The sequence below is a fragment of the Patiria miniata genome, unplaced genomic scaffold, assembly GCF_015706575.1.
Source record: "Patiria miniata isolate m_02_andy unplaced genomic scaffold, ASM1570657v1 HiC_scaffold_29, whole genome shotgun sequence".
Classification (NCBI taxonomy): Eukaryota; Metazoa; Echinodermata; class Asteroidea; order Valvatida; family Asterinidae; genus Patiria; species Patiria miniata.
This window is the reverse complement of record NW_024037068.1, coordinates 26,193,912-26,215,438: the sequence shown is the minus strand read 5'-3', so window position 1 is coordinate 26,215,438 and position 21,527 is coordinate 26,193,912. Positions and strand designations below refer to the sequence as shown.

The following is a 21,527-nucleotide window of genomic DNA, read 5'->3' as shown; positions in this document are numbered from 1 at the left end:
CCCTTGGGCGAGACACTTCGCAATTGCCTGAGCTCTCCACCCAGGAGTATGATTGGTTCCTGTGAGCGTAGGGGACCGAATGTGCACTGATATCGGCTGCCGCGGGGTCTCGTAGCCTGATGAATGGGGGAATTATTGTAAAGTGGTTTGAGATTGTTGATACAATAGAAAGCGCTATAAGCACTATAATTTATTTTGACGACATCATTAAACAGACAAGTAGCTTTTCCTTGAATCAGCTGATTTTCTCTTTTTGAGTTCTTGTATGCCATTGAAAATTGAAAAAAAAAACCAAAGCTTAGAATTACAAGTTCCTTTCTTGTAACATCATCAATTTTAAGAAGGAACTACCGGTAGTACAGAGAGCAAGCACAAGTTAGTACCGGTACATGATGCACCTTACAGTGTGCCATTTTGTAGTCATCAATTCTGATACATCTGCTGTCTGTTCAACATGATACCCTTCATACAGCTAACAAATTAGTAACGTAACAGTCTTGAAGGGTCACATGGCCAGCCCTGCTGCCTCACATACATCTCAAGTCGCTATGTACCCCCATAGCCCATGTAGCATCCCCGCTATGCACCTCTTATAAGCAAATGAAAGCATCCCTCAAATCACAGACCATTTCTTAATCTCAATCTCGGCAGTTTACTGCTCCATCAGTGCAGTATCAATATCCCACTAAGACACCGTCAAGAAAAGTCTTGGGTCTGCTCATTAAGTCCAAGTAGATGTCTTGTGGAGGATTCTTGCGTGTGTCAGTATGGGTCTAAGGAGGAAAGTTTGTGGGTATAGACTTAATTCTGCAAACAAGATTAGAAGCCATTTTTAGGAGGAACCACATTTGTGTGCATGCCACATGCATGCCGCACACATTTGTATAGACAAGGGGCGCATGCATTTTGGTAAGCCCAGAGTGCCTGCGTATTACCTGAGTGCGACTTACGCAAGCCTGGGTACCACCTCAGGAAATGGTTGTCACTGAATTGGTCTATATTAGGTGAACTGACTGGGCCGAGACTGATGAGCTTGAAATTAACTGGACTCTACTTTCATGCCATAGGACTGCAACAGTCAATCCTTTTGCTTGTTGTCGCTGTTTCAATTGTGGGAGTTAATCTTTCAGATCTTAAGAATTATAGTTGAAAAACTACTCAACCTTGTCTGATAACTTGCATTCGCTTTTTCTCCTTGTAGATTCATCCCCGTCCTTCCTGAGTGAACCACGGTCAAGAATCGTCAAGCACAACATCCGCGTCAAACTCCGCTGTAAAGTAGACCCTAAAGACGCTCCTATCTGGTGGTCATTCAACGGCCAAGACATCACGGACCCAGCTAGTCTGGGGATGCAAGTCACTCCAAAATACCTCAAGATTGATTCTTTTCAGGGTGAAGGGGAGAGGTCACATAATGGTGGTTATCAGTGCAAAGCAGGAAACAGGACAGGATTGATAGTCAGCAGGGTAGCGCATGTACAGGCTGCTTGTGAGTATTACACATAACAATTTCAATTTTTATTTCTGCAAAGCTTTAACCCATATTGTCCATGAAACGTTCCCTAAACCACCCTGCCTGTTACTCCCTGTAACATCCTAAACTGCCCGAGTATTGTATGGTTTTCATAAGGGAAGTAATGTTTAGTCACAGTGTTACAATGTAATGGTACATAATGTAATGCAAGTGCTAGTGGGTTAAGACAGTTGTGTAATTCACATAAATTTCAGAGTGAAACAAACAAAATCAACAGTTGCCAACAATTTTTTTTGCTTTTGTTTTTATATGAAACATGAAACAACATTAAATTATTTAGTTACTTTATTTATCTGAGATTTCTCAGCCACTCTAAGCACTAACAATCCAAGAAAACTGTGTTATTTATTAGATTAATCTTCTGGCTCCCTTGTACATGTATATAAATGCAGCGCCCTATCCAGCTAAACCATAACAGTCTTTCACGGTTTCCATGCTTCAATCATGTTGTTCGATAGGTTTTCAGAAAGTTACTTTTGGGCCCTCTGAACTTGGACTTATATCAAATTGAATTTCATCTAATTCTCTTATTTCTTCTCATCACTTTTCAGATTTAAGACGATTTTCAACACATCTACCAGCGACAGCTTACGCCAAGAAGGGCAGCGTAGCAGTTATAGAATGTGAAGCACCAGACAGCATACCACCAGCTGTCATGTCCTATGAGTTCAAAGGTCAAACAATATCAGGCTCCTCAGGTTAGTACCCAATGGACTGCATGCATCTTGCTATGGTCTAAAAACACTCCATATTGGGTACCAGTCTAGCTTTGTCTTCTATGAGTTCAAAGGTCAAATGATATCAGGATCCTCAGGTCAGTACCCAATGGACTGCATGCATATTGCTATGGTCTAAACACTCCATATTGGGTACCAGTCTAGCCTTGTCTTCTATGAGTACAAAGGTCAAACGATATTAGGCTCCTCAGGTTAGTACCCAATGGACTGCATGCATATTGCTATGGTCTAAACACTCCATATTGGGTACCAGTCTAGCTTTGTCTTCTATGAGTTCAAAGGTCAAACGATATTAGGCTCCTCAGGTTAGTATCCAATGGACTGCATGCACATTTTTATGGTCTCAACGTTGCATAGTGGGTACCAGTCTAGCCTTGTCTTCTATGAGTTCGAAGGTCAAACAATATCAAGCTCCTCAGGTTAGTACCCAATAGACTGCATGCATATTGCTATGGTCTCAAATATTGCTCACCAATCTAGCAAAAGTCTTCCGTTCGATTGGTTTATTTTCAAAATCTGACTCAACTCGATAACATCAACCCCAGCCTACAGTTGAATACATCTGGAAAAGGACAAGGTAACAATCCTGCAAAAGGTTTGGACCAAAAGGAACAAAAAATAACGATGTGTATTATTTGAAAGCAAATAGAAAAATATCAATGAAATACAACTGATGAATTAAACATCACAAAAAAAAACTGAAATGTGGTGGCAACAAAAGGTCACATTGTCAAGGCTTCAATTATCAAAAGTGCACAAGAACTTTTCATCTTGTGTCAACAGATGTCTTTATTCTATTGGACAAAATATCACCCAATTTCAGGAAATGTTAAAATGGAAATCAGATGTTTTCGCCACTAAATCTCTAAGGTGGTCCAAAACTTCTTCCCAACTTTTATTCTGTTAAAGAAAAAAAGAGTTATAGTTCACAAGGTTTAGTCATCAAACTCTCTGACAAGTTGAAATGCATCCCATAATGTTCCCCATGTGGCCGCTGCCTTTTTTTGTTCCCCTGTGTGCATCCAACCTCAGCAACAAGAACTTGACCTTGGGGTCAGTGAATGGCGCCCTCTTGTGAGCAGGACCACACACAGTGTTAGGGTTGTTAGTGAGGCAGTTATGATATGATGCCATCTGATCTCTGTGGTGGCCTAAGGGGGTTAAGTGTCGTTACTACAAACATGTTTCCAATTTTTCAGTTTTCCCTTCTTGTTTTTCTGTATTTTTTTTTCCGATGTGGCTGGTCTTGTTTGCCATTCCATATAGATTATTTCCACCTTATTGAGTTTTACAACAAGTTAGGAGAATTTGATGGTTGACTGTTAAGTTGGGACTGCCAGCTGTCTAAAATCTCCCCACCAGGGAGATGATGGTTTGTCCTCAATTCCTTAATCAATTAAATCGGAACAGGTGTTTATAATATGACTTTTCTTCGCTGTTAAAATGATCATTGGTTTGGAAATTCCTACATTGTAAGTACCGTATCTTTAGCCAGAAATTTACTTGGAAAATGAAAGTCACTCTTGGTATGTCTTTGTGAAGTCAAGACATTTAGATTGTAATGTCAAGGACTGATTCTTTGCATTGCAGCCATGTTTGAGGTCCATTCTTTTGTTGTACACGGATACACTTGAGTCGACATCTTGTGCATTCATTGTTACGGTACTAATTAAAATGAACACCTCCAAGATGGACGCTTAATGCAAAGTGTCAGTAAGCCAGTTTCCCACACAACTGTATATTACCTTGAACATGAGTGATTATGTTTGGACCTTCTAGCTCCATTGAAACAACGCCTGCTTTTCAATTGACCACTACTACATCTCTGAGACTTATCCTCTTTGTCACTGTCTCATTCTACAGATCATTACAGGATAATGCCGTCTGGTCATCTTCACATCATTAATGTATCGGAATCAGATGAGGGTCACTATACGTGCTTAGCTACCAACCCAACTCTGTCTAAGACACACACGGCAGGGAACGGAACAACGCTAGTACTACAGGAGGGTGAGTCTGAAATCAATCAAATATTGCAAGAATTTCAGAGGTCCAGTTTTCTTGAATTTCCTTTAACTTTCCTTTGAAGTTAGCTCTTGGTCTGTTGCTATTGTTGTCAAGACTGAGGGACACAGTTATACAGAATTACAAAAAGTTAAGATTTATTCCTGAAAAATAGCTTTATATCAAAAAAATGCAAATGCGAAGAGCCAAACAAAACTTGTCACCAAAGGTGCTGTGATTCATGGTGTGAATGTTGATCATTATTGAACTCAAAACGCATCCTCTGTATGTTTGCTTTGTAGTGTCTGAAGTCCAAATCCCGCCCAGCATACAGACATCAAGGGGCGTGTCAGTCAACATTCATGAGAGGGCGGTGCTAGAGTGTGTAGCAGGCGGTGTTCCGCACCCAGATGTCCAATGGGATATGGTGGAAGGCTTGATACCAGATAATGGCGTCCACTACCCAGGCAGTCTAGAAATCACATCTGTTTCTAGGAGTGATGCTGGGGTGTATACATGCACAGCGCTGAATGAGCAAGGTCAATCACAGAGGTCAGAGGTCACACTAGAGGTCATAGGTGAGTCAGGGCAGAGTCAGAGGCATCTTGTATTCTGGCATGTGACTTTTAACGGAACAATTCAGAAATACGTACATGTACAGACTACAATATTCAAGAAGAAGAATCTTTGTTCTGATGTGTAAACTATCCCAACAATCAAGCAAACCTACCGGTACATTGTACAGGTATATTGGTGTGCACAGTGAGACAAGTATGCAAGCTTGCATGCATTAAACTGTACCTGAATTTGTGTGACTATTTTCCTCTTTCTAGAACCCGTGTCTATTGCCAAGGCGCCTAAGAACACTCACGTTGACCTGGGAGGCACTGGTCACTTCAAATGCACAGTCAGAGGAGTCAACCAGAACCAGATTGTCTGGTTGTTTAATGGACAGAGAATCTCAGAAATGAGCACGAGACATGAAATACTAGGTAAGTATGGGAGATACAGGTATCTTGGTAGGATACAGAGGGCCAACATATTGGATATGCAGTGCTGAATCTAATTCCGTGAAGTTTTCTGGAATGTTATCCTGGGCTTTCCCAATCATCCAAATTTCAGATATTTTTTTTCAAATTGACAATCGTATCCTTAAAAACTACAGATTTCTTCATTGTCTTCTCTCCGTATAGGTATATTCAGGCTTGCCGGTTGTGGTGTCTGTTATGAACTTCTCAGGAATCCTTACTTTTATTAACTATAGAATGTTCCACAAGTAAAAAGAAATGTATTAAGGGCCAAGAAATAGTCTGCGGGACTGAATTTTTTTGATTTATCATTGCATATGGTCTAGCCTTTAATCTACAGGAACACAGACAGGACTTGAACCCAGACTCACTAATTACCTTCTCATCAATCGTTTTCTTGTCTTCACACATTGCTTGTTCAGTACCTGTAATTTCTTGTATTTCATTTCAGAGGGTCAACTTATTATCAATGAAGTCACCCGATCAGATCTGGGTCCATACCAATGCTTTGTTCAAACTGACCATGGCAGTGCACAGGCCACAGCTAAACTCATGCTCAGAGGTAAGGAATGCTATCATTCAAGGGAGGCATGCATCTTTACCAGTCATCATTTAGTTTTAAGCAAAAGTAAAAAGACATTTTGAGATGTGATTATTAGTTATATATAACCCAAAAAAGAAGCATTTGCCAAAATAAACCCCGCAAGAGTCCTGGTTTCTAAAATGTATTAATTCTTTTTAAATGATTGGTTAATATTGAAAGGAAACTAGTGAAGTGTCTTTTTCCATTCTTATACAGCTCTCTCTATTTATTGAAAGCCTGGTTTAAGAGGCGATCGTCTCCATGTGGCCAACCTCTTTCTGATATTTGAACATGTGCGGTTAAGATAGTTGAATTATGGCTACAAATGACATAAGACTTTCCTAAATAATATTATGTTTGACTCATAAATTGTGCAGAGGGATTTCCTGCCATCGTGGACCCACCGGTCAACACCACCGCTATCGAAGGAGAGAACGTCTTTCTGTCTTGTGGCATCACTGGGGATCCTATGCCATTTGTTAGTTGGCATGACCCACTGGGAACCGTTGTACGGAATACCAGGAGCATGTTCATCTCGGAAGAAACTGGTCAGTCTCGATTGTTTTCTTTGAAACTTGAAGTTCAGAGTCCCTGAAGTGTTGAACAGAGCTAATGATTGGCAGGCACCCTACATGTACAAACACTAACAGAAGGTCTCAGAGTAGACCTTTATTATGTTGCCACCATTTCAGTCATGAAAAACAGAACTGAATGATGTTTTTTTTGTGCAAAGAGGAACCAGACTATTTTCCATCTAGCCTCCCTTTGGTAACGTTGATTTGAATGGGGAAAAATCAAGATGGCCGCTACATGATAATGGTCTATAGACTGACTTTATAATGCACTCCTGCGTCCTTTTACATACCCTACATGTTCTTGTAGAAGTACTAGAGGTATATATAGAATCTTTGTTGACCACCCCTTCTTTGACCAAGTGGTTCTTCCATGAACATCATCTGTTAAGAGATTGTTGTGGATGCTTCCAGATTAGGTCATGTACATGTAAACCACGTTACCTCTACTACAATGCTGAGGCATGGTAGAGGTGGTCTTAGGTACATGTCGCCTTATTGCAGCATTTAACCTTCAATGGCTCAATCTAGCCTTGTCGTGGGCGACATTCATGAACTAGGAGGGATGTGTGTCCATATTGGACGTGATACATAGAAGATCATCAGTGGTTCATCATGTGTGACCACTTCAGTTCCGCTGGCCCTCAAATCTCACGTTTTTGAGCAATTTACAGTCTAGTGAGTGGAGTCTTCTTTACCACCAGTGTTGACTGAGACTGTTGAGCAGGTGTTCTTATTCATTTCACAGGTGGATTAACCATTTCCCGAGTTGGTCCAGACGATGTGGGTTGGTATCGATGCACAGCAGCCAACAAACATGGACAGGTAGCTGCAGAAGCTTATCTGGCCGTCATTGGTAAGAACAAACCTTCTGATCTTGGGGGTCAGTTTTAACGTCAAGAAAATAAGAACTCACTCAAATCTAAACTCTCCCCAGTCCATTTTTCCTAAGAAGCTCCTGAATCCAGCAAAATCCATTGCTGTGCACGGACCTAATAACACATTCCTAGCTATTTCAATTCAAAGAGATATCAAACATGAGGGCTGATGGCAAGTCTATGGACTACAGTGATTTTCTTCGCTTTTGTCAGCCCTTGCCCATGCAGGCTTAGGTTTAATTTGTCCTGTTATTTGTCTTTCTTGTAGTATTGGTGTTCCTTCCAAGTCGTTGTTGTTGTGTTTTTTTTGCATTTTTAGTGTACTGTATTTTTCTCTGTTGTTATATATTTTGTGTTGTTTTTATCAATTGGCAAAATAAAAATGAATGAATAAAAACGCCATCTAAGTAATACAAGCCAGGCTTGAACCTTTCTCAATCCTGGAAAACCCTCCAACCTCTGGATGGATGTTGCAGAAACTGGGAGGGTTAGAGTTAACAGAGCAAGTTAATTCACAGTGTTAATGGATATGTACAGCAATGCTTTTATGTTACTTCATGAGCAACACATTTGAGTTGATATCAATCACACACAGTTTTTATCTTTTGGTTGTTTCATTTGTGTTGCAGAGAAAATCAGCACGACACCGGTACCAGAGAGCAGCTCGCGACATGTCCTGAACCCGCCTGTAAATGATGACATCACCATAACAACACAAACAACAGATGAACCAAATAAACCCGGAACAGGTAAGGTCAAATATTTGTCAGTTCATTGGCCTTTGCAACTAGAAATGGAGAAATGAAAGTGGACAATTGCTTTGTTACATAGTCTCTGTGCCTGCATGATTATTAAGCTTGTGACAAAAGTATTATGAAATTGTTCTAATATAAATCAGGCCGGTTTCGGGTTTCTTTATCTTTAGCAGGTGCTGAGTCAATCAACTGTTTTATAAAGTCCAGCTTCTGTACTTTTGGAATAAAAAAAACTAGATCTCACCACATATCTCAAGTTTGTTCTGTAGTAACTAATGTTAGACTCCATTTTTTTCTCAATACCTCCAATAGTTCATCCAAAACCAAACCATGAATTTCAGAAACCGTAACATCATTTCTACTGTCTTCCTTCTAGTTCCTGATGCTCCTACTAAGCCTATCATCATCAAGACATCAGACACGTCCGTTGAGACAAGATGGGATTACTTCAGCAGGATACCAGTGACTAGTTTCACCATTCAGTACAGGGATGTAGCGTCAATCGATGGTTGGGTTACCGCTTCTAATGTCATCCCTCTGAACAGGAGAGTTTATGAAGTGCAGGGATTGAAAGAAGGTCAGTTTATTGACTTAAGAGTTACATGATCCCACTCTTAATTGGATGGTTAAGGGTTCGAATCCATCCACTTATTTAATATACTGTACCTGTACACATTACCCCAATTCTCTCAAGCTTTGAGTATAAATGGGTACCGGCATTTAATAGTTTAGGAGATGTAACCTGTGATGAAATGGCATACCATCCAACAGGCAGTAGTTAAACTGTTGGCCATTTAAAACCAAGAATACCAGAAATAAAATCAAGACTGATGAACCATGCAGAGTCTAAACTAACTTTGTAATACTCCCATTGTATCTTCATTACGTCAGAGAATCAAGCAGCTACTCCATGCAAAGTTACTGTCTCTGAAAGTGAAATGGTTCCAAGAAGAACCAGCAGTCATAACTCTCAACCCATAAGCACTTGTACTACATTGTATTCTGTAAATCCATGACACCATACACAGCTGGGTTGGTACCAGGAGTAACAGGCAGGGCAGCTGTCATAACTCTCAACCCATAAGCACTTGTACTACATTGTATTACATAAATCCATGACACCATACACAGCTGGGTTGGTACCAGGAGTAACAGGCAGGGCAGCTGTCATAACTCTCAACCCATAAGCACTTGTACTACATTGTATTACATAAATCCATGACACCATACACAGCTGGGTTGGTACCAGGAGTAACAGGCAGGGCAGCTGTCATAACTCTCAACCCATAAGCACTTGTACTACATTGTATTACATAAATCCATGACACTATACACAGCTGGGTTGGTACCAGGAGTAACCAGGGTTGTACAGGGATTAATGGGTTCATTGTATAGTCATTCCTTTGTACTTCTTCCCATCAGGTGCAACATATCGTTTCCGTGTCATCGCATCTAACACCCACGGTGACAGTGAACCTAGTGAGATGTCCAATCGTTTCTTGATGCACGTCCCTGGTAGTATGGATCCACCGGTCCGGCCACCATTAGACCCACCAAGAATCATCAACTGTGTCGCGATGAGTTCTACCTCAATCCTGGTAGAATGGGAGGTTAGTCTTCAGTTCAGCATCAACCTAGACTCGACTTGTGTGTTAGGGGGCTTAGAACTTCTATGAGAGTAGCTGACCAAGCCTGCACTGACAACGTCTTACATGGCTTTCAAAGTTCGAAATCCACATTTAGAAAACAACTCAAAAATCTCCAAACTTGACAAAGAACTAGAGATAACTTGAGTCCACTTTACATGTTACCATTAAAAAGGTTAAACACAATTTACAACAACTTGATACAATTAACATTTTAAATTTTGGTGATAAAGTTTTTCATTATGATATTTTTATTATTTTAACCAGAATTCTATGACATTCTTTTGACTGGTTTGGTTTCCACATCCACTGGTACAATGTAAATAGCAATGATTATAGCAATTTCACTTATATTTTGTTTTGATTCAATCTTTACAGTTTGAGCCAGAATTCCCTGATATCCCAGTCACGGGATTCTACGTTCACTATCGCAACACAGACAGCGATGATGACAACGATTACACACGCACACCGGTGGTCGGTGATGACGTCAGACGCTATCAGATCCGTAATCTAGAGGCGGAGTTGACCTATGACATCAAGATGCAGACATTCAATGATGGAGGGGAGAGTCCATTCAGTAATGTGATCATCCGTGAAACTATGGGTACGTAATAAGGTCCGGAATGGGTCAGCAATTTAGTTAGTGTAATGGGTGTAATAGGCTGTATAACTTTGAGAACATTGTTACTGAAGGGTTAAGTCAAAATATAATATAGTGAAGGACCAATGTATGTTGTCTTAAAAATGTGTCGAAGTAGTTATCTGGTCAAGTCTATCTCAAGTTTACACTAGTCCACCTCAAGTCATTCCTGTGCAGGTCATCCAGTTCCATGTCAAGCTACAGGCTGTTCAAATGAATGGCATTGTGGCCATTATTGTTTATCTACTGTTACTTGTAACTTATGAATGATGAGACTTATGATAGACTTCAACACTAATCCAAAGCAATAATGGCCAGGCTGTACACACATCAATACATCCAAAGTTAAATCAATCGTTGGATTTTGAAATATTTGATGAGCTTAACCCTAACGTCCTAAGGGCTCTTTGGGGGTCAAGGACCAAATGCCGCAGAATACTACGTGTGTTGTGCACACTTGTAAGGGAAGAAATGTTACAGGTTACTACTTAGTATTTTGAAGCTTTAGGTGAGGTTAGGGTTAAGGTAATGGACACCATTTGCAAACAATCAAACAGGAAACTGTCAAAATAGCGTGAAATATCCAACTTGATTGTAAGTGAATATTAGGATCATGCATCCTGTGAATCATTGCGCCTTGTATGCTGTCATGTGCAAGAAAAGAGGAATAACCATCATTTCCTTGCGATGGTTAAGATCAAACCATCACACTTTCAACAGAAACCTGTGCGCTGTGTCAGGAAATATTGATGTATTTACACAGTTTTCTAAAAAAGTATGACATCTACTGAGGTGAAAGTTCAACAGGTGTCTTTTAATTAGCTGCTTAAGATTGACTGTATTGTTCCTTGAATGGTTTCAACTACCTTTAATTTGTTACTAAATTCAAACATGTAAATGTTCCTTGTCTTTCTGTTCCTCCAGCTCAACAGACCCCACCACCACCCATCATCATCCCAGACCCTTACCCATCTAACCCTTCGTCTGGTGGTCGTAATCCCAACATCCCATCCATACCTGATGATACCGAGCCTGATGCATCCACCAATCAGGGTGAAGATATCTTATACATCACCCTAGGCGTGGTGCTAGGAGCGATGTTATTGGTTCTCATCATGTTTGGAGTCATGTGTATATGGAGGGCCAAACAAGTCAACAATGACAGACTTGCCCGTAAGTACATTTTGGTTTTGTTTTGTTTTCATCTTGGATTTGAAATTTCTCCACCATAGGATTACATGTTGTAACAATACTGCTGTTAAGGTGTGTTGGTTTTTTTGCAGAGGGATACATGTATCTGTAAGTAGAACTCTCTACATTCAGTGTTACTGAAATAAATAAACAAAATGAACCTTCAAAATGACTAGATGCAAAAGGTCTATGCTGCAGTGAGGGTAGAGATGGTTATTGTGGTTGATTGTAGCTGCTTTGTGCCAAAATGGCAGCATCGAGCTGTATACTCCCCAGGGAGCTGAGATTGTGTTTGGAATGTTTCATTGACCCATACCCAGCGAGCAGGGCAATAATGATGTAGTGCCTTGAGCACCAATACTGGTGGATACGTGCACTTAATAAAAAATACACATAACTACATGCATACAATTTCCTATTGATGCTGCATCTCTCCATTCTCATATCACAATCATCAATGAATCAGTGAATTGCTACACTCCTACCACGCTTGAGGACTCTCCGCCTTCCACCGCGACCCGGGTTCGAATCCCGCCTGGGCCAATATGTGGATTGGGTTTTCAGTCCCTGCCTGATTCCGTGGGTTTTCCCCAGAATATTCTACTCGGCTTTTCCTCCCACTTCTAAAACTGTAATTTCTTCTCATTGTCTTCTCTCCACAGCTTTCTTCAGGCTTGCGAGCTACAGTGCCTAGGGCACTTTTGAGGAATCCTTGGTTTCATTACCAGAAATGATTAATAATAATAATAACCTTTTTCTCTTTGCTTGTAGGTGATTGGCATTACGGTTATTACTGCGATGGAGCCTACCGTCACAATAACGGGAACGCCTACAAGTTTGGTCATTATATGAACGGTAACACGCCCCAGGGACATGGAGGAGGTAACCCACCGTATGGTGATACAGCCACGCCTGCTGACCCTCGACCTCTCTACACAATGCCTCAGGTAGGTCTGGCTACAGCAGTTGGTTTCAAACCTTGATTTGCAGCTCTGCTCTCTGATAATTGGAGATTTTTCACTCTTAACCCAAGAGGAAAGTTGAGAGAATCTGCATCTTAAGAGCGTAACAAGGAATGAAATTGTGCCAGTTTGGGTTTTGCCTTACGCCTACGTAATTTTGTTAACGCTGTTTACTCAGTTTTGTCCAAGGGCTGGTGAGAAAATTTCACAGGCTACTCGGGGGCCTGGAACCCACAACCTCCACCTTATTAGTGCAGGTGTCTCAAAACTTAACCTCCGAGCTCACTTGGGTGGGGCTTGAACCCGCGACCTCCTGCTTACTAGTGCAGATGTCTAACCACTTCACCACTGAGCTTGCCAGGGCCCGCTGGCTGGTTCTAATCTGATATAGCAGCGCGTACCATAACCTATCACTATTTATATGCTTTATACTTGGTTGTAAATCTATTGTGCAAAGTATAGAAAATACTATGATAGCATAAATGATAGGTTACCAACCAAATGTCATTCACTATGTATATTGCATAATGGTTCGCAGCTGATTCTTTGCTTATCGTATTTTTCTCTTAACAGCTCCACGTTATTTGGCCCAGGACACTAAGTTTGTAATCTCTCCTTGTTTTCACAGGACACCCTGGATGAAGCTAACTACTTCCCTGGTCTTTCACCTCCGACCTCTCCCGTTGCTAATGGTCACATCCCGGCAACCAATCAAACCCTTCAACCCTGTCACATGACCAGTCCCAATGAGAACACCAACTCTAATCATAGCAGCGGAGCATCCAATGAACATCTGTATGTCAACGGTAGCTGTCGTAGCTTACGTGGTGCTGGAGGGAGTTTAGATAGGGAAGGTCATCAAGGTCAGGTGTCGTTGACCTTTCCTGGGTCGGGGTCATATGGTACTGGAGACCGGCCAGTCTGCCCTAGTAGACATCCTAAAGGTGATCGCAGCAGACGAAGGAAACGAGAGGGCACGACGAGTAGAGAAGGTGGGTTATAACAACAAATGAAATTTTAGAAAAATGCTAGAAAATGTTAAGAATTCGAGCACCCAATCAGCCATTCATCAGGGTTCAAAATTAGCGGTAGCCCGCTAGCCAAATGCTAGTCAAAACACAGGCGGACTAGTCAAACTATTCCTTAAGTAGCCCTGCTGGCGAGTCAAAAAAATTATTGGGATATGGCAAAGATGAAAGGACAGGAAGAAATACATCATTAAATTCAGAAAGCAAACCTGTATCAATTTGTTTCTCATTTTATCAACTGTTAAAGGGTTAAATTATTAGATCCGTTTATTAACAATACTGACAAAATTGCGACAGAATTGAGCCTGAAAGTATGTCATTTTGTATTTGAGCTATAAAAAAAAAACCAACAACATGCGGGCTAGTTAAAATGCCCGCGGGCTAGTTAAGAGTCTGTTTCAGTAGCCCGGCTGGCTAGTGAAAAAAAAGTTAAGGTCGAACCTTGTTGATGTCAGGGAAACACTCCATGCTGTAATCTTAAGTTGGAATTTAAGACGATTTTTACATTTAGCTTCCAAGCAATCCAATGTGTGATTGTTGAATGGTTCTTGCACCCAGTCTGAGGTAGGCATTTGTGTGGCCTTCCTGATACTCTTTGTATACAGAAAATTGTGAGTAAATTTGAACATTTTCCTGATACAAATTGTATTACTTTGCTTTTGCTGTTTTGTCTTTTAGCCACAGATACTGAAATGGCTTCTGAGGTCCCACCATCGTCAAAGAATAACTTCCCTCCAACTGTAGCTCAAACAGCGCCCTCGCCTGGCAATGAGACTTCCAGTCAGCAAGGTTTGTCACCAGAGGTCAATCTGACACTACCTTGTCAGGGGTCACATGACTCCCTCAACCAATCACAAGACAGCGGTTCTTGTAGAATTGTCAAACATTCAGACATATAGTATTTCTGTTCAACAGGGTGGTGTCAACCAGTTTAGTGTAATTATTTTTTTAACCTGCGCACCCCTTCTGAACCGAAATGGATGCTCCCTATTTACTGTCAAACAGTGGAGCAAGCATTATTTGAGAGGGGTGTTTCTTTTAAAAAAATGACTTGTCAGGGTTTACGTTTTTTGTAAATAATATTTTCTTGTAAAAAGAATGTTACTAAAGGCTGAGAATGAACAAGTTTAAACTTGATTTTTTTTTTTTTTTGAAATTGAAAACTGTAAAAACGTATTGCCGAATCAGAGAGACTCTTATACAAACTGCGATCATCCCACCAATCACATTTGAGCTTCTTTACATTTCTTCTTCCAATTGAATATTTATGCAAGCAAACCGACTGAAAAGATCTGTTCCATTACATTTGATAGCTTATTGTTATGGTATGCTGTCAAATCATCATGAATATGCAGCAGCTGATTTGCATATGCAAATCAAAATCTTCCATTCATCCATTCACTTCCAAAAACAAACAAGCCCTCCTGAATATGCAGCAGCTGCTTTAAATATATTCTGTACACAAGTACACTCTTCCTTATGCCACCTCATTGTTTCAAACATATACAATAAACATGAATATGCAGCAGCTGTTTTGAATATGCAAATCAAAGTTTTCTAACCATCCCTCCAATAGAAGAATGCTTTTTGTGCCTTGTTGTTAATTTGCATTCATTTTGCACCCTTAGTTAAACGCACGGATTGTATTTTTGTAAATCACGCACAAAATAATGTTTGCATTTTGTTTGCTTTTGAAAATATTCCTCTTATAAATGAATCAATGGGATTTAAATTACTTGTGCTCATGCTCATGAATGTAATTAATTTCTTCCTTTGTTGACCGAAACACTGCCATTGTGATTTTAAAAATACTGCCATTGAATATTTAAATGTAAATTTTATTGTAATTTTTAAGCGAGGCTTCCTAAACAAAATTGTATAAGCGCCAGAACAAGCAAATATGCTTAACAGAAATCTGTGCTAAGCGTGATTGAGCCCAATTCATTTGCAAGTGGTTGAGTGGGGGATGGTCTGTGCTTACTGCTTATATTAGGTTAGCAAGTTCTGTTAGACTTCATTAAGAGGCTGATCCCATGTGGATATCAGAGAGGTATTTATTTGGTGACTGGAAAAGAGACTAAACACTTGGCTGAAAAGTTCATTGAGTCATTTGGAAACTAGGCCCCGTTGCTAGTGATCATGGTGATGGTAGCAACATAATGAAGAGATTATTTCCAAAACGCAATATGTGCCATTTTGTTCCCTTTTACAATCCTGATGTCTCTCCTGGCCGTCCAAATGCAACTTTGATGGCTGTTATATGCTTAAACACAACTTTGCATTTACAAAAATACATTTTACAAAATTACATTTAGAAACAGCATTTACAATTTTTTTTTATTCTTTAAGGTTCATAACCGTGCAAATGTTCACCTTTATCAAATGGATACGACGCATTTTGGAAATAAATACTTCATATGCTTCTATAGGTGAATGTGGTGTCATATGCTGAAGACAGTAGCTGAGTTTATAAAGCTAGGGTTGTTTGTAGTCACAGCTTCAAGTGCTTCTAAAGCTGCACCTGAATTGCATATCCATTTGTAAGCATCTTACAATGTAGCTATTCCCGAAGTGCAGTAAAATTTGTACTTAATCAGAGTTAAATGTCAATATTTCAGCTCATTATTTTTGGTACCTCAATGTAAATAAAAACGTGGAATAATGCAAAATCATGGATTCAAAGTGATCGATTTCAGCTGTATGTTGAGATGTTGAAATCTGAATAATTTGTTAGTAACTTCCAAAATTGTGCTAGAACATGTCGCTTGTCAACATGGACATTATTGATCAAGACAAATCAGGTCTGTGGTGACCTGGAGGTCAGATGATATGCTAATTTATGTCAAAGGTCAGCCCATAAGTCCGTATTATAATATTCACTATATTTTATGTATATATATGAAGGCAATACAATGTACAGATTGTAATTACTATTACGTATTCATACATTTTACCCGACGGCTTTTATGTAAAAACAAAACAAAAATCCAGAATACTGTGCCGTTGTTTTCTACTATTTATTTCTGACCACTTTTATGCAGTGGATGTACAAACCAAAATGCTTGGTGGATACCATCATTGAAAAATGTCAGTCGGTAAAAAATTGTTGACCGTTTTTTCTTCTTAATTTTGTGTGTAGACATTGTTACTGTATGTGATCTTGTCTTTGTATGCGTACTTCTTGACAAATAATGCTTAAATCTGAAATACTTCTATATATGTATGTGTAAACTTAATGATGAGGATATCAGTGGGTTCATGTTAGTCCATGTACATGTATCATGTTGGTGTTGGTTGCTATGGTACAAATCATTACCATGGAAATAAGGTGCAGTGTGAATTGCACTGCATTCAGATTGTCATTTAACATTGGTGTAGCTTTCCCAGTCTCCAAAAACTTTCTTTTTTGGTTTTTGTTTTCTTTTAACACTATTTTCTTACAAATGCACAGTATTACAGTTCAACAAATTTTTAAAAGTTTCCTATTTTCTTAACACTTTGTCTTTGCAATCATTGTTTTTTCGTTGAAGAAAAAAGAAAGAAAAAGGATGACAAATCCCCAAAACACTGACAAATATCAGCTCTCGACGTGTAACAGGTGCCATTCCGAGATGACACCAAGTTGCAATTAGTTCGACACAAATTTTAACAAAAGCTTAACATATACGCAGCTATTTGCTTCCATTGATGTTTGAGCATTTTGGCCTGTTATCCTTGAACAACTAACATGAATTCACTGATTCCCTTTGCTTTCTGTGAAAGGAAAGATCGCTCTTTATGTGCTGCTGCAGCTAGTGTAATGTGCTGTAACATGTATGACTATAGTGATGTGCATAGAGAGAATGTGTGGTGAATAATCTGTCCAAGTTATGAAGTCATTTTTGCTGGGCATGCTTTGCTATCATGTTCGCACCCATCTGGCCAAAATATCCAATGTGTACACTCTCCAAGATAGCTTGAATACCATATCATTAGAAGCCCTTTAGCACTTCTCCATGCCAGTAGACTTCAAGGCTTATTTCATAGGAGTATGGAGTACAGGCTATGTTACACATTGCCTTTGGTTAATAGACAGCTGGGTGCACTAGATAGCAAATGAATGCTCATTCAAAGTTACATCATGTTTAATGGGTATCTTCCTGACCACTTGAGGGCGCTGTTTCCAATTTAAATATCAGAGTATACGCCTAAAATAAACTCACACTTGGGGTAGTTTTGCTGAAATGTATATTTTAACTATCAAATCTTTTATTGAAGTATTAGTTCTAGAGATGTACAATTTCTTTGGTAAAGGAGTTTGTCTTAATGTCCATGTCTGTGTTAAAGCGCCCTCAGTCGATCACGTAATGCCTATTGCAACTTCGTGCAAATAAGTGTAGTAAGCATCCAGCAATCAGTATTCACTATAAAGTAGATGCCTCCTTGAACCGTTAGGTGCTTAGCCTAGATAACTATGCTTAGCACTAAATGTCTAACTTGCCGTTGTGTCACCAAGGCCAAATTATTATGGAGCTGCAGGGCCTGTCTCAAATTGTATCCGTAACGAGTTCCTGACAAGTTGTGGGCATTGTATTGGTATAAGTTGCAGGATTCAGAACAATTTTCCCTGCAATCTTCCCACAATGATGTTATCAGTAATGAGTATTGGTGAGTCAAGCAGTTACTCATCATAACAATTTCCCCGGACATGTCTGGGACAAAAGCGGAGCTTCTTCCGGGCTAAGTGAATGATTCTACCCACAACTTGTCCAGAACTCAAGCTGGATATGACTTGAGACAAGCCCTTAGAGGAACACACTGCTCGGCAAAGGCTGAGCAGAAAACCAGTCAGTAGCAAATAACAAAGCTACAGATGGCATTTTAGCTGGTAACCAGTGTTTCTTCTTACTAGTAGCGCCATGAAACCAGCCTGAATAGATCTCAGCGTAGGCTTTGGGACTAAGATTAATTGCATTGGAAGACGAACTAGGCTGATCAGAGGCATGGTAGAAAAATGCATTATAAAAGGTACTCGGAGGAAGTTGTATTGTTCTTGGGGGAATTTCTAAACCTTTTCTTTTTCTTCGGCTTAGTCAGAATTTACACCCCTTACGTGGGAAATTCTGGCCCAGTATTCACTGTAGGTCCACGCTGTGCTTTACAAAGGAAGCCGACATTTGGAGTATTTCTATTCAATTGGGATATTTAAAAAAATCTAAATAATCGTACCAGGGATGAAGCCAGCGATGAAGCGAAGCTGTCTAAAACTTCCTCTGATAATTCATCCCAAAGTGGGCCAGACCTGGGATATCAAAACGCTTTTGTTAATGACATTGAAGAAAAATCCAATTTTGCCCAAGCTTTGTTTGGTTTCTCCTGTACTAGGGGTGCAAATCCTGCAGTTGCCTGATTTTAGGTCATTTTTTCAAATTGTAACATCTTGACACCATACATGGATGTACATTTTTCTTTACACTTCAAATTTCAGGCTAAAATGTCAGATCCCACTTACATCCCTGTGTGGATTTCCCCAAATCTTTGAAACCATGAACTAAAACTTCTACATCATCAGTCTCAGTCTGCCCAATTTAGTACCTACCGGTAGTAGCTACTTGTGACAAAAACTGTACTTATTGACTTCAATCTTTATCCTGTTATTTTTTAATTGTCATGACAAACCATTGAAATGATATTTGAAGAGTATAGTATTTGTAAATGAGTATATTGCGGAGACTTATTGGATATAAAAAATGGTATGCTCCATTGATGTTGAAAAATTACATGTGATGTGTATGCATTCTTTGTGTGTTGTGTTTATTGCTGCCTACATGGAGTTTAGCACAACTGTCTGTTTTTGTTCTTCATTTTAACTGATTTTTTTTTCCAAAAGGTTTAATCTAATACTGATAACAAGCAATTTGTAACATTGGTTTTAGGGAATCTAAATGTGGCCCCACAAGGGAAAACGTCAAACACGAAAGCATTAACTTCTTTTGTTTTTCAACATTTATAGCAGTTAGAAACCAAATAGATAATTCAAATGAACAAATCAAGTGACTAAAACAAGAACAAGCTTTTGCAGAAACCATCACTGGTGTTTTATTGTCATCTGAGACTGGCCTCTTACCTTTAAAATGTTTCTGCAAAGTTTGGCAAAAAGTAATTTTTGGTCCAAATTTCATGAAAAAAGTAAGGTTAACACTTTGTCTTTTTCAAATTTTTGCCAAAAAATGAAATTTGCTTGAAATTTGCTGGATAGATGGCTAAAGGACCCTAGAACACATTCCAATTCGATTTCTGGACAGATCAGCTTTTAAAAAGGATATTTGGACAAAAGTGTGCTGTAAAAACAATATAATATTTATAAAATTTCTTTTCCTAAAATCGATGATTTTGGCAAAAAATCTTTAAAATATTGGGTGTTTGAATGCTGATTGATGCTCCTCTTACCTTTAGAAGTATTTCTGCAAAGTTTGGCGAAAAGTTATTTTTGGGCCAAATTTCATAGAAAAAGTAAGGCTAACCCCTTGTGTTTTTTTTTCAATTTTGGCCAAAAAATGAAATTGCTTGAAATTTGCTGGAAAGATGGCTACAGGACCCTACAACACATTCGATGCTAAACATTGATGCTAAAGGACCCTAGAACACATTCCAATTCGATTTCTGGACAGATCAGCTTTTAAAAAGGATATTTGGACAAAAGTGTGCTGTAAAAACAATATAAAATTTATAAAATTTCTTTTCCAAAAATTGATGATTTTGGCAAAAAATCTTTAAAATATTGGGTGTTTGAATGCTGATTGATGCTCCTCTTACCTTTAGAAGTATTTCTGCAAAGTTTGGCGAAAAGTCATTTTTGGGCCAAATTTCATGAAAAAAGTAAGGCTAACCCCTTGTGTTTTTTTTTCAATTTTGGCCAAAAAATGAAGTTGCTTGAAATTTTTTGGAAAGATGGCTACAGGACCCTACAACACATTCGAATTTGATTTCTGGACAGATCAGCTTTTAAAAAGGATAATTCGACAAAAGTTTGCGGTGAAAATACCAAAAAAAAAATTCCAAAAATTGATGATTTGGGCCAAAATCTTTAAGATATAAGGTGTTTGAATGCTGATTGATGCTCCTCTTACCTTTAGAAGTATTTCTGCAAAGTTTGGCGAAAAGTCATTTTGGGCCAAATTTCATAGAAAAAGTAAGGCTAACCCCTTGTGTTTTTTTCAATTTTGGCCAAAAAATGAAATTGCTTGAAATTTGCTGGAAAGATGGCTACAGGACCCTACAACACATTTGAATTTGATTTCTGGACAGATCAGCTTTTAAAAAGGATATTTGGACAAAAGTTTGCAGTAAAAACAACATAAAATATAAGTTTTGTCTCCAAAATTGACGATTTTGGCCGAAATCCTTGAAATATTCGGTGTTTGCATGCTGATTGATGCTCCTCTCACCTTTAAAATTATTCCTGCATGGTTTGAAGAAAAGTCATTTTTTGGCCAAATTTCGTAAAAAAAGTGAGGCTAACCCCTTGTGTTTTTCTTTAACTTTGGCCAAATAATGAAATTGCTTGAAATTTGCTGGAAAGATGCCTTAAGGACCCTACAACACATTCTAATTTGATTTCCAGACAGATTCGCTTTTAAAAAGGATATTTTGACAAAGGTTTGTGGTAAAAACTATATAAAATGATATTTTTTTTCTCCAAAAATTGGTGATTTTGGCCAAAATCTTTAAAATATTGGGTGTTTGAATGCTGACTGATGAGAAAACATCTAAAGAATTTCCTAACAACTCTGGGATTTCTTTATTATTGATTTCTTTATTTTTTAATCACATACAGATTTGTTAACACAATTATTCATTAAAAAAGCTATGCGCATAGATATTGCCTGCAATGCATACAAAACTACAGCTGCTTATTGAGCAGGTTAAGAGCAGTACTTAAACTCTACATGTCCATCGAGTGGGCTCAACTTACATGTGTACATAA

At 39.0% G+C, this 21,527-nt stretch overlaps 1 protein-coding gene across 6 annotated transcripts in view; it reads left to right on the top strand.

The window, feature by feature from the left end:
- LOC119735618 (brother of CDO-like) overlaps nucleotides 1-15,832 on the top strand; it is a 106,509-nt gene extending 90,677 nt beyond the window's left edge. For 4 of the 6 annotated variants that reach the window (XM_038209398.1, XM_038209397.1, XM_038209396.1 and 1 more), the window contains 16 exons: nucleotides 1,202-1,489; nucleotides 2,086-2,232; nucleotides 4,135-4,281; nucleotides 4,578-4,853; nucleotides 5,109-5,267; nucleotides 5,755-5,865; nucleotides 6,264-6,434; nucleotides 7,207-7,314; nucleotides 7,966-8,085; nucleotides 8,468-8,668; nucleotides 9,514-9,701; nucleotides 10,116-10,344; nucleotides 11,305-11,553; nucleotides 12,343-12,518; nucleotides 13,162-13,525; nucleotides 14,240-14,460. In XM_038209398.1, coding sequence (XP_038065326.1) covers nucleotides 1,202-1,489; nucleotides 2,086-2,232; nucleotides 4,135-4,281; nucleotides 4,578-4,853; nucleotides 5,109-5,267; nucleotides 5,755-5,865; nucleotides 6,264-6,434; nucleotides 7,207-7,314; nucleotides 7,966-8,085; nucleotides 8,468-8,668; nucleotides 9,514-9,701; nucleotides 10,116-10,344; nucleotides 11,305-11,553; nucleotides 12,343-12,518; nucleotides 13,162-13,525; nucleotides 14,240-14,460 — 3,155 coding nt within the window. Of the gene's footprint in view, nucleotides 1-1,201; nucleotides 1,490-2,085; nucleotides 2,233-2,314; nucleotides 2,349-4,134; nucleotides 4,282-4,577; nucleotides 4,854-5,108; nucleotides 5,268-5,754; nucleotides 5,866-6,263; nucleotides 6,435-7,206; nucleotides 7,315-7,965; nucleotides 8,086-8,467; nucleotides 8,669-9,513; nucleotides 9,702-10,115; nucleotides 10,345-11,304; nucleotides 11,554-12,342; nucleotides 12,519-13,161; nucleotides 13,526-14,239 lie in introns of those variants that run through there. The other 2 variants (XM_038209400.1, XM_038209401.1) reach the window with 2 other exon arrangements.
- The last annotated feature ends 5,695 nt before the right edge of the window (nucleotides 15,833-21,527 follow it).